Source organism: Stylophora pistillata, chromosome 11 (genome assembly GCF_964205215.1).
Source record: "Stylophora pistillata chromosome 11, jaStyPist1.2, whole genome shotgun sequence".
NCBI classification, from domain to species: domain Eukaryota; kingdom Metazoa; phylum Cnidaria; class Anthozoa; order Scleractinia; family Pocilloporidae; genus Stylophora; species Stylophora pistillata.
Window position 1 is genome coordinate 15,877,682 of NC_142529.1, and position 14,768 is coordinate 15,892,449.

The window sequence follows — 14,768 nt, forward strand, 5'->3', positions numbered from 1 at the left end:
GGCAGGGATGGGTTTTTTTGTCCTCTCCTCGGAATATGTAAATCAAACGCATTCTCCTTGCGAACTGATCAAAGTCACACAATAGTTGTTGTCTGATCTTTTTTTGTCTTGTAGCGGGTGTTGGAACGAATTTAAGCCTTTTTGCCAGTAAATTATTCTGGTCGTTTGTAAGTTCTCTATTTGAGAGGTTTTTTATGTGCGTTTTGTTCGCCTATAGTTTGATAGTTGAACTTGTTTGGCAAGACCGCGGTTTCGATCCTAATCTTGTGGATCTCGTCAGTTGCCGATTCACTGAATAGACTGTTGCACCCGCACGCAATACAATGTCTAACCATGACGAGAACACGCTGTATCATTAAGAAAATGAATAAAAATGCCTCCAAACGTAGCTGTTTGCTTCGATTTTACTTGAAAGTTTTACCTGTGTGACCCGATAGCCTCGTTTCGAAACTTCCAAGTCCGCTGAGCTCTCGTACAGTGGGCGTAAATGCGATAAGGGCTATTGGACTTTCAATGTGGGCGGTAAATTGACGGCAATTGTCTTAGAAATTTGAAAACCGTATGAACCCGAAAAGATGCAAGTCTTACGATGACGCCTTTTGAAGGAAAAAGGCAAAGTTTTGAAATGGGAAACATCTACATCGAAATTGTCTACTTCATGAAAAAAGCGATAATATTTTAGAATCAAGCAAGAGCTTATATACCCTTACGCAAAACTGATCAATAGAAGGGTATTAATGCTCTGTACTTGGATGGGTGACTGTGGAAGCTCTCCGTGGACACTTCAAATTTATCAAAATCTTAGTTTAAAGACAAATCAACAATGAAAAGTATGCTAATAACGGACCGTAATATTTTTCGGAAATTGCAACGCTGTTTTTAAGTCGGTCAATTGAATTTCAAATATCTATATTACTTTGCGTTTTCATTTAATAAAATTACCCTGCTTCAGCTGCACGTCAAATCATGAATGTGAAGCTTTACGTAAGTGAACTCCAAATGAATAAGTAAACGTAGAAATTTTGAATTTACTTGTGTTTGATTTTTTAAATCAACTTTCTTTACGTTTTAAACAAAACTCCAAACAGTTTTAACTCGGCGTATGCTCGAGATTCGAAAAGCCTCATTCGGACTCAAAATAGGAATCTGAGTCATTGATTTGCCTTGCATTTTCCAGGAAAAGAAACGAATTTGCCTCCTATATACTCAAGTGAATTACCAACGTTTCTCGAACAAGGAAAATTATGCACACCACGACGACGACGACGACGACGACCGCAACGAAAACGTGGAAAAAATCTTATTGGCCGAACAATAGCTCAGCGTCTGGATTTTAAAAGATAGTGCATTTCTTAGCCGTCCTTTGCAAAACAACAACGTGAAATCACCAAAATTTGCGTCGTCTGCGAAACCGTGACGGCGAATCATTTTAATTTCTATGTAGAACTCAACGCTACTTTTATAAGTTATGATGAAGTTAAGTTGTGGCGCCGTATGAGATGGTAAACATATACAGCCATTTTCGAAATTCTAATCTTAAACACGTATAAATTAATTTTTTAATCGACGTCTTCCTTGGTATTGCCGTCCTGACTGCTTAAGTTCCCTAATAACTAAAAATTTCATTTACGCTGTATTAAAAGAACATTAACTCTTCAAAAAATGATATTCCATGAGCCGACAAATTCACTAATTAAAGTGGCTATTTGCTGCACTATTGATTTGCCGCAAGACATATGAATCATTGTTCAACCCTCTCTTAAACCGTAGTTCAAAGACGAATTGAAATTAGAAATGATTTTAACTGAATGGTGTGATTCATCAAATCAGTTTGAAAAGCTATGCCGAGCCTTTAATTGATGCCAATTTGGTAATCGTAGATCACTTCGCCTTCGAGTAATGCTCTCGCCGCAGCGAATTTGAAAAGCTGACATTTTGAGGGCAAGTCCTCAGTCGGAGGATGCTAGTTTTAGGCAAGAGTATTACGCTGCCGGAGCATGCATGAGCTAAGCAAGTGAAAGATCATTCTTATATTTCTCCGGTGATAGTCATTATAATCCATTAACTCATCCGCAGGCGAAAATCTTTTCATTAGTCGATAAGACTTTGCCATCTAATTAAGAGACACTGTGTTGTGTCAAATATCTACTTTAGCTTTGATTTTGATGGTCACAGCACCTGCCATGTATTGTAGGTCAAGTGTACTCCTTCATTGCGACTTATTCAAATGTAAATTATTACGAGTCGATTTTGAACCTGTACCATTGCCTTTATCTTAATTTGGCTGTTGTTGGATCCAATCCGTCAAAAAAAAAATCTTCATCCTCTTTTTTTTTTGACAATTTTTAACTGATTTACTCTATTTCAGCGTTGTCCACATTGCAGAGGCTTTTTATCGACAGAGTAATCGAGTGGAAAATCCTTTCACTGTTATCCAATTTTAAGGAATCATCTCGTGGTAAGATTATTAGTTTGCGTTTACACTACCAATACAGGGTTATTTGCTATCACGGTCTCTTCCGCCAGAATAAAGAATAAAGGGATAAAATGATTATAGTCGGCACTACTCTTAATGCGATGAACGTTAATATCATGAAAAATTTAGGGTAAAACTTTGAACTTTTCTTTTATATTAGGGCACTGATAGACAAGCTAAAGTCGCATCACAAGAACAATTCAGTCGTAAAAGTCCCACTAGTTTGCAAGAGTCCAAGCTAAGCAAAATTAAAGCACGACTTATTGCACCCAAACTCCCAAACCACCTCCTCCGTCTATAGTATGAGAAAAACTAGATTTCCTGGTGTGGAAAGTGCATTGTCTTTTAATGATTGGTAAATGAGTAAAAAAGTAATTTGCATGAATTCTAATTTCAGAGAGGAAGGTAACCTTTGCACCAGGACAGAAATTGTTCTAAATGAGAAATAGCAAACGATGAAAAAGTTTGTAAACGACTAGAGACAGGATCGATGTCATGGACATGTGCTTAAACTGTACAGACTTAACCAAAGACTTTGCCAGCAAGACAAGTCCACTTTCACTTTTCTACTGCACCGAAAGAGAAAATTTCAATTGGATCTTCAACGAAGGTGGGAGAGATTTTGGCTGGAATTTTCTTGTGGTTATCCGATCAATTGCATCTCCTTTTATCGTACTTTTAAACGCTCTAGCCATCTTTACCATGCAGAAAACCAACATTTCAAAAAAGAAGTGGACCATTTTGCTATCCAGCATGGCTGTAACAGATCTTCTCATTGGGGCATTAGGTATCCCGGCCACAGTCGCAGTTGATGTAATGATTGTCCACCAAATCTCTTTTCCGTACATTTGCCACTTAGACTGGGTCACTTTTTGCCTCAGAAATATCCTTTTAGCATGTTCAGTATACCATTTAACGGCTATTGCCTGGGAGAGATATGTGGCGACTCGGAGATGGATGGACTACCAAGTCATTGCCAGAAGAAGCCGTCTCAGAAGGTTGGCTTTTGCCACCTGGCTGTGGACGATTTTTACAGCATGCCCAGCTTTTGTTATGCATGATTTGGGAGTTGCCCGCAATGCTGTAAAATCCTGGATGTTGGGTGAACTCTTCGTTATTAATGGTTTTTTAATCCTTATTTTGTATTTCTATTTAATTGTGTTTTTAGAATGGCGGAAAAGCAAGATAGCTGACCTCGGTCGGTTAAATGTACTAGTTAGAAAAAAAGCAGAATATAAAACTGCTATAACGACAGCCTTATTAAGCTTTGTGGCCTTCCTTTCTTTTTTGCCAGCCGGAACTGCCTTTATACTTATAGATATTTTCCCCTTAATCCAAACAAACTCTTCCTTTATCTTCCGTTCAACAGAGGGTCTAGCACAACTTAACTCTCTGATGAATCCAATGCTCTACTGTTACAGAAATCCTCAGTTTTCGAAAGTTCTGTTAGAAATGCTAGGGATGAAAGAAAATGAAGACGTACAGCCAAGGCTAAAAAGAACGCGATACAACCGAGAAAAGGTTGCAAACTATTCACTGAAGGACCAACAAAGGATGCAAAAACGTAAGGACTTAGTCAAATCAAAGTCTTTCAACGAAGTCTTTCATCCCGATCCCAATAGAAAGATGGAAATATTACTGAAGAGGTCATTGTCTAGCCCGACCGTCCTCGTTGTGAGTCCTTAGATAACATTTCTCGATCAGAAACGAGAGGCACATTAATATTCAACAAAGGAAACAAGGTTGTGGAAACGGTAAAAATAAATAGGAAGTAGCAGAGCATTGACGATAAACTGCATTAACCATGTCAGATTTAGGGTCTTAGAAAGTAATTAGAAAGCAGGGGCTTTGAGTCAAGAAAATGTTTTTTTGGAGAATCGAATCTATAGTGAGCTTAGGCAGTAAGGACGACAACGGCGAGGAAAACGTCGATTAAAAGATGAATTTAAATCTATACCAAGAAATTTCGTGAATGGCTGGATGTGTTTGCTGTCCCTCGCGGCGCCACAGCTCAAATTCAGCACCAAGGATGTGAAGCAGGTTAAGTTCCAAATTTAAACTCAAATAATTTGCCTTCCGTGTTTCCATTCTTAGACAACGAAAATTTTGATGATTTGACGCTGTTGTAAGGCAGAGGACGGCTTAGAAATGTCACAAGGTTTTAAAATGCAAGTGCTTGACTATTATCCTGTGAATTAGGAGGCACTGACCGTAAATATCGATAATCCGCCGACACTTGCAAAATTTCGTAATTCGTTTTATTTTTTTCTAAAGGACCCTTTAAATAAGCCTTTTTCGAAAATTATATCAAAAAGTTCTATCGCGCTGTTTTTCTCCGAAAAATCGAGAAGCTCAAAATACGCCTAAATGGCCGTTTTTCCCCCGTAAAGCAATGAAAATTTATGCAACTTCGACAACTTCGTACGCTACAACCCGATGTTATCCTGCTTTTTAATTTGTATGTTAGCAGATGGTCCTTTCATCTCTTGGAAAATGTCAATTTTTTGTTATGCTGTTCCGTTTAAGTCTGAGTAGTGACCAGTTAAAATAAAGTACTTCGCGTCTCTTTCGCGGAGGTAAAATAAAGGTCAACTTCAGTGACCTATGCACAGGTCTGCCATATATACTTAAAATATTTGTATTCTAAATCCTCCAATTCTCTATCTTGGCCCGCCATAAGCGGCACGTCCAGGTTGAAAAGAGTTTGGGCTATTTTGTCAAAACTGTCATGCGAACCACTGAACAGCTGTCACGACCCGTTTAAAGGCCTTTGGAGAGGTCTCGTATCATATATTTATAAACAAAAATATATGTCATCTCAATCCTATTCCTATTCACTCCCCGATCCCCCAGTCCCCTACCCCACCTATGTGCTAACTTTGAATTTAAAGTGAGTGAAAACAAAATGTATTTGGGGTAAAGGACGGTCCATACCATTTTTACTCGGGCTTCTGGAGGAAAGCCCGAATCCGAAAATGCAAGCCATTTGGGTCGTCAAAAGGGGGGTCATTGTCCCAGGCGTTCCTTGCATAAACCGCGGAAACTGGGGACGAGAGTGCGACAACTTGTGTTATCCTGAGCTCGCTCTTCGTAAACAACGTAATTTACAGAATGCTGTGTTTGGTGAAGACCGCTCTGCAAAGATTCCTGTCTTATAAGCTCATCCCACATGCAAACGCACACGCCGTTCGTGGTAGGCCCACGCTTAATGATGTCGAGTGTTTTCGGAATGGGCCGGTCCACGAACTTCATTGCTTGAAAGCTAGCCAAATGTGGAAAGTTCATACTAGTTCTTACGAGATAACAAATGGGCCGTATGTGAGTTTAAACTACGAAGCTGGCAAAACTGTGACGGCCGATTTAAGAACAAACTATGATGCTGAGACGAACACCTCAGCTACGTTATAATCATCGATTCGGAAAAAGATGGCGCCGCTCGTAGCATTCTGGGAAAATATACCTCTTTTTAATGTAAACAAACATGGCCACTGTCAAACAATGTTGCGAGTTCAAGCTAAATGAAAATGACATTTATGGCGCCAAACTGAGCAAAGATATCGATTTCTTGAGGAAAGCGGAGGTGATAAGGTGGCTGAAATGTAGGGGATGTAGAAATATAAACAACCTCAGCTTGAAAGATCAGAAAACCAAGTGCGTTTCAAGTCACTTTGCAACATTGTTTCGTAGTTGTTAATTCGAAGAGAAATTCAACCATCAAGAAAATACGAATTTAACGGGGTTCTTATTGTTTATAACTATTAAGAATTCAGGTGTACATCAAATATGACTGGGATAAAAAGCTGTTGGTGGACCCAGAGGGCAAAATCTCAGAACAATGAAGGAAGGAAATGCGTAGCCAGTTTGAAAGTCTTACTCAAAGTTTACCGGACGGCGGGGGAAATCCCCTCAGACGACTAGACAACCTCATTACGACATGTTCCACCTGTGACCCATGCAACTGTTGAAGAGTTTTTCAAGCAGGCTAATGGCAAAATACATTTGACAGAGGGCTACGCTTTCTCCAAGAAGAAAAAATTCGAGACGTCGGGAAAACCAATGCGACTGAACTTGCTGCATGGCCATGATATGTTTTTATTGGAAGGACACCCTAGGCCAGCTATGAAGTAAGCTAAGGGTATTTGCCAAGGAAAAGGTGTATACTCTTGCTCCTTGCTACTCAACAAGGAAACTGGCAAAATCATTGCCGCAAAGGATAAGTCTTGCGCCGCTGGAAAACGTGGCTTTTGTAAACATATCGCGGCCTTGGCGTATAAGTTGGTGGAGGCAAAAATGTCTGGAGCAGCAGAGCTACAAAGTGCCCCTTTCTCCGGCCCAAAGAGGTTCCTAGTCTTGGTCCATCAAAGATGTCATCTGGAAAAGAGAACACAACAACTCTGGAGCCGAGATCAGAGATTTGGTTCAGTGAGCGAGTTGGAAAAGTCACCTCTTCAAAAGCACCTGCATTGATTGGACTGCAAGGAAAGAAAGAGTTTATGGAGACTTGGGACTGCATTCTCAACAAGGAAGAAAAGCCCAATAAGAACTTCAGAAACTTCCAAAGAGGAATTATTTTCAAATCTTATGCTGTTGAATGCTTCCAACTTGATGGTAGTGCTGAGGTTAGGGAATGTGGATTGTTTTACTTGAACGGGATAGACGGTTTGAAGCATCACCTGATCGGATATTCCATGGAGGGACAGGTAAGGGTTTAATGGATATGAAGAATGGAGCCAAAAGCGAGCTATCGGGACTTCGTTTACTAGAGGTAAAGACACGCGCAGAGAGACAAACAGAGCCACTGAATGCTGTTACGGGGGGTCACCTGTGTCAGGTCCAGCTTCAGCTAGAGTGCACACAGAGCAATTCCTACATTCTGCAATCTTTTGTTGCTGAGTCAAGAAAATCTAGGTATTTTTTGATAAGAAAAAATGATGGTTTTGTTAGTTGGTCAGTCCAGGTTTTCAGCGCAATTTATGAGCAAAGAGCACTTACAAATATTTGCCATGCCGACCGGTATGCAGAGCTTAAGGTTTTGACCAATAAAGTCCCAGACTTTGAAAACCTGTTAGTTCTTAGGCAGTGGGCCAATCATTTAGCACTAAGGTGTTGTGAAGTGAAGTTTCTGGATAGTTAGTAACATGTTTTTGAGATACATGGGTAGATTCAAGGTTCATTAAGATTTAGTTTCAGTAAATTGAAAAGTAAACTCTCTGTTAAAACCATCCCCTTTGATTATCCTGGGATCAATCTCAGTTGGATCACAACTTTGAATTTAAACCTACAAAAGTTTGTAGCAGTGTTCTATACCATTTGATTATTTTTATCAATTTGGAACCGGTAAGTGCATGCTTTAAGTGTCAGTACATCAAATAATCATTTGCAGTGAAGTCTACACAAAATTCCTTTCTTGTAATTATGTAGAGAAATAATTATTTAACATAAATGCTTATTTATCGATGCAAGTATTGGTCATTTCAAGCTATTTCTTCTTTTAATATTGTAAAAACCGTAAATAAATCTTCTAACCATAAATATTCATGTTTCTTACAAGCAATTCTTAATACTCTATACATATTTTCATTATTGACTGTTCACGGTGTTTCCTAATTTCATTTATAGTGAATGTCATGACAAGTCATGATTTATATGCCATACGACAGAAACAATTTCTGTTTCTTTTCAAGAATACCATGATTGTGTTTATTTTTGAAAATATGGTATAACTTTAACAAGTGATCAGCAGGGATTTGCTAAAGCAAAGGCATAGAAAAAACCAGGAAAGATTTATTACTCGACGTTTCGGGGTCATCGTGACTCCATTATCAAGAGACTAGTTTAAAAACATGCAAATAAGGAAAGGTACAAGAATAGCATAAATTAGACTGAACGGCTTAAACAAACACCTTGGCGCGGATGGAATCCGTTTGCACGTTCAGTGTTGGCTTACGCATGCGAATATACAACATTTCATTAACAAGGCAATCAAATTTGCCGTTACATTTCGTGATGACGTTGAATTGCTCGATCAAGCGTTCAGGCATTTCACTATTGTGCTGGAGGTGGTAGTGTTTGTAGATAGAAGATGATTTCCTTGTGTGCCCTTCTACGCGCTCGTGTAAGTGACCACGAGTATAGCCCACATACCCTGCATCACACAGGTTACATTTAAATTCATAAACGACACATTGTTGGTTAACGATAGGGGGCTTAATTTCGTGTTGCTTAAGCTGTTGATCGAGCTTAGGGCTAACGAACACTGGTTGGACAGTCACGCTTAACTTCGAGCTTAGACTGTTCAGTTGTTGTTTAACATGATTAGCTGACGACTGGTCCTTGAAGGGTAACATTAATCTCACAGTCTCCGATGGTACGTCTGGTGATGGACAGGGTTCTGCAGATGAAATCCTTCTCTCAACGAACCGCTTGATTGTAGTTTCAACCAGTGGCTTTGGGTATTTCAAGTTATGAAAAACCCCTCTAAGGCGGTCACATTCCTCGGAGAAGAAAGACCAGTTAGAAGATAATCGATAAGCGCGATCCACCATGGTGTTAACTTTAACTAGGGACTTCAAATACCCAACCAACCAGTTATTCAAATACCCAACCAACCAGTTATTCATCCAAAACTCATGAAATACATTCACCACCACAACTAGAGAAAAGAAGGAAAAGGTTAAATAAAAAACATAATTATACTGCTATTCCCCTAGAAATAATTTGTTTCCATCTGTGATGAAAATTCTGAAATCGATATTGAGAAATAAAAAATAGAGTTGGAGGTTAGTGGATGACTTAAAAGCCATAAGTATTTTAAACATCAAAATTAGTTCTCTCCCAGGTGATAACAACCTATTCAATTAAAGCTTTGCATGCCGTCACCACTGAGTTGGCAAATTTATTAAGTCAATCGTGGATAAAATTTCATCAGAGCTTACTCCTCTTTTGAGTCATCCTCTAACTCTCCATCATTTCTAATAAGAGGTGGTAAAAAAGCAGTGAGCCAGCAGCACACTTTCCACAATTTGGATACCAGGTGTGAGTAGCGAAGAGGAATATTCTTTCTCAGAATTCTGAACACCTTGACTCGTCTTATGCCTCTCTCTTCATGAACCCTCACTTGTGAGGTTCTCCTATTGAGAATGTCTACTTCCTCAGAAAACTGTTTCCTTTCCTCCAACTTGATAGGTGCTTCTACCCTGACCCCGTAGTTATCCAGAATGTGTTGTATTATGAAACCCTTGTCAGCAAGCCATCTGTCCCTCTCATGTGCCAGGGAAAGTATTCCACTATCAGATAAAATTTCTTCATCAGACTTATTGCCAGGATATATATCTGACACAAAGACTGGTAGTATTAGTGGTGATAGGGCAATCGAACCTTTACCTGTGTTATGGCCCTTGTATTCTGACCAAGTGGCACTCTGTTGAATGACTTGAGAAGGCTTCTCTATATTTAGTTCTGTACAATCAATAATTAAACCGCCTCCCGGTTAGCTACCGCCTCCCGGGTAGCTCAATGGATATAGCGCAGGACTGTTGTGCGGGAGGTCGAGGGTTCGAGCCACGGCCGGACCAACACTTAGGGTCTTAAAATAATTGAGAAGAATTTGCTACCTTTCTATAACATAAAGAAATGGTTAGATATTCTAGTCTTCTCGGATAGGGACGAATAAATGGAGGTCCCGTCTCCTGCAGGGTTGGGGTAGGAGACGTTAATTTCCCACACACGAGATTACTGTGTGATGGATGTCCTCCCCTGGGGTGGGATAGGTGGGAGGGTGGATTAGCACGAATGGTTCCTATGTTCCTTTCTAGTCCTTCCCCACTGCAAAACTTAATGCAGTGAAAATGGACTAAATTAAATTAAATTAAATAAACATCTTCATAATCTGGCTTGAAACATTTCGGTAGGTTTCGTTTCAAGAATTCCCGGTCAGGTAGGAAGCTAAGCTTTTCCATACAATCAAAAATACGATCAATCCAGGTGCCAAATATTTCTGAAACCTCTTGCTGAGAAACGTTAAAACGATTGGCGTGGTCATTCTCTAGTAATCCGAGACGTAATCTCGTGATTGTCAAAAAAATTCATCAAAAAGAGACAGCTTTCGAGGTTTTCCTCTAGATAAGTGTAGGAGGGATCTTTGGATAACTTTTCATATCCTTTGTAGTAACTCAGGGAATAGCCAGGTCTTGGTTTTACAAAATTGAACAAAGCAATAAAGATCTGGTAGTCAGGTAATCCTGTATAAAATCTCATGTCGCGCCAGAAGCCATAACCCTAGTAACTCCAAACCTTTCCACTTCTCTGCGCTCTTCTAGTTCTCTTACACGCTTTGATAAACGGTCGATCTCCTTCTGGCATCCACATTGCCACAGCACCAACCTCTGTGGCACACTCGTTAGTAGCAGCGGTAGTAGAACTGGACTCTACAACTACTGGTACAGTTTCCGAGGAATTTCTCTGGTTCTCCTTGTCATTTGATGTTTTCTCTTCCAGGAGATGAGAGATATCAATTGGCCTCACAATTTCGTTCGATTTTGGGTCAAGACTGGGAAAAATGGCGGGGATATTATGGATCCGTACCTTTTCCCCGGAGCGAAAATGTGCACTGCACACGCGATCTTTTTTATCCGCTTGTAGCAATTTATCCTCAAATTTATGGTAGAAACCCACTTCCTTTTTATGCTCTCGTCCTTCGGAAAGTGGTGAAACGAACGGGTCAGAACCTAACTTTTGTGGGGACAACCACTAACAACGCATTTAAAAGGCATATTTTACAAGCCTCACGTAACACCTTCCTGGTATTGCGAAACTGTTTGTCTACATTAAAAGTGGTACATTTTCCCAGAGTGCTACGCGCGGCGCCATCTTTTTCCGTATCGAGGATTGTACTCGTGTTTGGGGCAATTGCCATGGCTATAAAAGAAGCCCGAGTGAACGCTCCTCGAGCGTCTAGTTTTATTAAAGGCGGAGGGGGGTTGGGACTGGAAGATTTTGAAAACAAGACACTGATTCTGGAAAATATTGCATACAAAGAACTCTCCTTCAAAATAAGCTTGTGAACAAAACAAAGTAAAAAAGAACCAAAACGAAAACACTGTTTGCTAGTAAGCAAGAAAATGAAGAAAAAGCAAGACAAAAATATCCATGCGGATGTATTTGCGGCACGTGATCACTTAGATGCAAAGATTGCGAGACATCAATCTGGGTCAATTTTTTAGTTCAATTAGTTCCTTCACTTCTTGCCTCTTTTCATTTGAAACATTCAATAAAAACTCAATAGACAACCAGAGGAGGCTTTATATGCAAGACATGGATCCAGTTCCCCCCAAAAAATTTCACAAACCCGAGAAACTTAACGTTACACTTAGAAAATGCCGTAGCCGTATGAAAAGGCCGGTGGCTGAGCACGGCAGCAAGACACAGGAAAATTAGCGAAGAACACCAAAGTTATTTGCCTTCAAACGCCCATTTGGAAGGCAAGCTGTCATCGAAGTATTATCTCAGGTTTACTGGGCAGTTTAATGGGAAATGGTAGGGTTTTTCAATGGTTTGCATTGAAAGCGAGCTAAGGCTAGTCGAATTGTTTACAATTCCTGGTGAAACAAAATCTCTTCGAAAGGTCAAATTGGGTCAACTTACATGGGGCCGCTCGCCTCAGAAATAACTTTTTCCAAGAAAAAAATTATATCACGTTTAAAAACAGCTCTTGTACTCGCTAGAATTTAATTTTGAAAGAATTCTACATAATACCGAGTATGTTTTGAAATGTTTGAAAACGGTATGGAATTTTTGATTTTCAGAGTCTAGAAATTTCGGTTCTCTTCGCTTGCTCTCCAGGAATTCGAGATTACTATTGTAAGTCTAAAATATCATCGAGGCAGCTTAGAAATACCTCCTTAATAAATTATAAACTAAGAATAACCACAATTTGCTTTGCGCCTTCACGCGAGTTCGATTTTCTGATCATGCAATTTGACCTCATTTCTGTGATTTTTCGGCTTCACGGGTGGTCAACGGTTTTTCGTAATTTTCTCAAAAATGTAAAAACTCTAGAACCTGAAACTTTTATCACGATTCTTAGCATACTATAGGCTATCTCTGGACGAAATATTGAGGGTCCATTTTTCAGACCTTGTGCCGCCCTTCACGCGGTGCTTAGGTAGAGTCACTCTTAAAATGCTCTCTAAAATTTATCAGGCGTATATAGGTTTCATTTTGAATGTTATTAAGGAAGAAAACGTCGCTTAGCCACGAATTGGTGTAAGTTTAAGGACCTGAACTAATATAAATTTGGTGGAGGGTAGAATGCGTAGTGTTGTTCTTGCGCCGGCTAATTATGATTTAAAAGAAGCTGCTCTTTAAGAAATAATTGTTATGGTGATTATTTGTATCATTTTTGGTAAATTCTGAGCTAATCAAACATTGATATAAAAAGATGAATAGATACAAGAACTAAGATAGAAACTTAAATCTTCAGAAGCAGTCACAGAGAGGCTCCCTCGAGAGACTAATTCCCATGAAGTTTCCCTGGAACACCTGAAGAATCGTTCCGGAGCTTTGGACGAGATCTGCAAGCACCTTGAGGCTTTTGAAAGTATTTTGACTTGTTTGAGTAAAATTGAAGACCCTGACGATAGCTCGCGTAAAATATCAGAGAACGGCGTCCCCAGAGAAACAGATTTTACTGGACAGTTACGAGAAGGACGAGGACATTGATGGAAATGATCGGAACGAAAAATCGCATGGGAAACATTTTGACAGCGGAATTGGATCACGGAATTCCTCATTTTATCATGAAAATGCTTATACAGCAGACGAGTAAGGGATACTACAGGAATAAAATTCCTAATGAGAGGTTTTTTTAACAAGACAAAGAAAATCCACCTCCTTGTTTTGTAAGATGGCCAAACGAAAGGACCAATGTAAGGTTTTGCTACTTAGATCTTATCCCGATTACGATTTAATATAATTGTATAGTATACCAAATTAACTTAACTTTAGGCATGATAATTTATTAGTTAATTGAAAAAAAGCAATGAATACTTAATGTGGTGTGGACCAAAGGAATGTCATTTAGAGATGTTCTTTATTACTTTTGGTGTTTTATTGGACTCATCAAGTCTTGAAAATATGCAAATTGTCAACGCTTATAATTACCAATGTTTTCAATAGCATTTTATCGATTGGTGTCAATTTCCAGTTGACAATCATGTCCTCAAGATCTTGCTCACCCTTGGTACAGATAAAGAATATTAAGGAACATGTGCATCGCGATATACATTTGTACACCAAAAGAAGCATTTTTAGAAGATTTTTAACTCCCTGCGCGGAAAATTAGTGTCATGTTACATGTTTAATTATAAAGGAGAGGCAGCAGCCCTACGGTCAGTATGCCGGACTCCAGGTCAGTAAACCTGGTCGACTAATTGTGTCATCTTGCGCAAAATACTTTATCCTGACAATGCTTATCTCCTCCCTAGGGTGTAATTAGGTATCAGGGAATAGTCAGGGTAGCATATGAAATGCTGCCCAGGGGTTACCTTGCAATGGAATGGCATCCCACCCAGTGTAGACTATTAGGTGTCGACAAAAATGTTATCTTACTGACTTTTAAGTTAAAACAATTAAAAAAAAGTGCTCATCCGAAATTTGGACTGTTTGACAATAACTAGTCAAATTATGAACAGTTTCATCTTTTTCCACAGAAAGTATTTAGTAAAAGAATCACAACAGAAAAGAAAACTCAGTTTGGGTGAGTAGCAACAAAAATTTTAACACAAATTGCAAAAAAATCAGATGATTTAACAAATATCTAGTTTTTCCGCATTTAGATATTTCATTGTCAGTCTTTTTAAGTTACTTTCAGCATTTGCGTCAGCTTCATTACCTTTTTCCAAACCAAACAACACTATCTTATAAGGCAGAAGAAGAAGGAAGCCCCCATCACATAACCATTGATAACGAAGCCCAGTGCTAGATGACCTTGGATGACCAATAGAAAACATACCAACATGTGAAGACATCAAACAAAAAGGTACGAGAGTGTGCATAAAATAATCATAACAAGTAGATTCCATGTTGTTGTGCATCCATTAGGAATTATTTAGTAAACGCACACTCTTCAGTTGCTTACTATATTCTGTCTTTATTCATTGATCAAGTGTCTTATAAGCTAGTACAATAGTCTTACTTGATAACAGTACTTTCACATTATTCAGTAATCTTACAGTAATATCACTAACATCAGTACAAGTACTTTTACTATGTTCTCAATACACTACAAGGGGCA

General features: G+C 39.1%; 1 protein-coding gene and 1 pseudogene across 1 annotated transcript; both read left to right on the forward strand.

Annotated features, from left to right (window-relative positions):
* Positions 1 to 14,768, forward strand: part of LOC148720290 (uncharacterized) — a 167,579-nt pseudogene that overhangs the window by 3,307 nt on the left and 149,504 nt on the right.
* On the forward strand, positions 2,738 to 5,081 carry LOC148720291 (QRFP-like peptide receptor). The gene has a single exon (XM_088739377.1). It carries the CDS (start codon positions 2,972 to 2,974, stop codon positions 4,160 to 4,162), a length of 1,191 nt encoding a protein of 396 aa, XP_088595503.1. The 5' UTR covers positions 2,738 to 2,971; the 3' UTR covers positions 4,163 to 5,081.

Excerpts from the sequence above, each read along its gene's own strand:
- LOC148720291 (XM_088739377.1), top strand. The coding sequence starts at position 2,972 with ATGGACATGTGCTTAAACTGTACAGACTTAACCAAAGACTTTGCCAGC.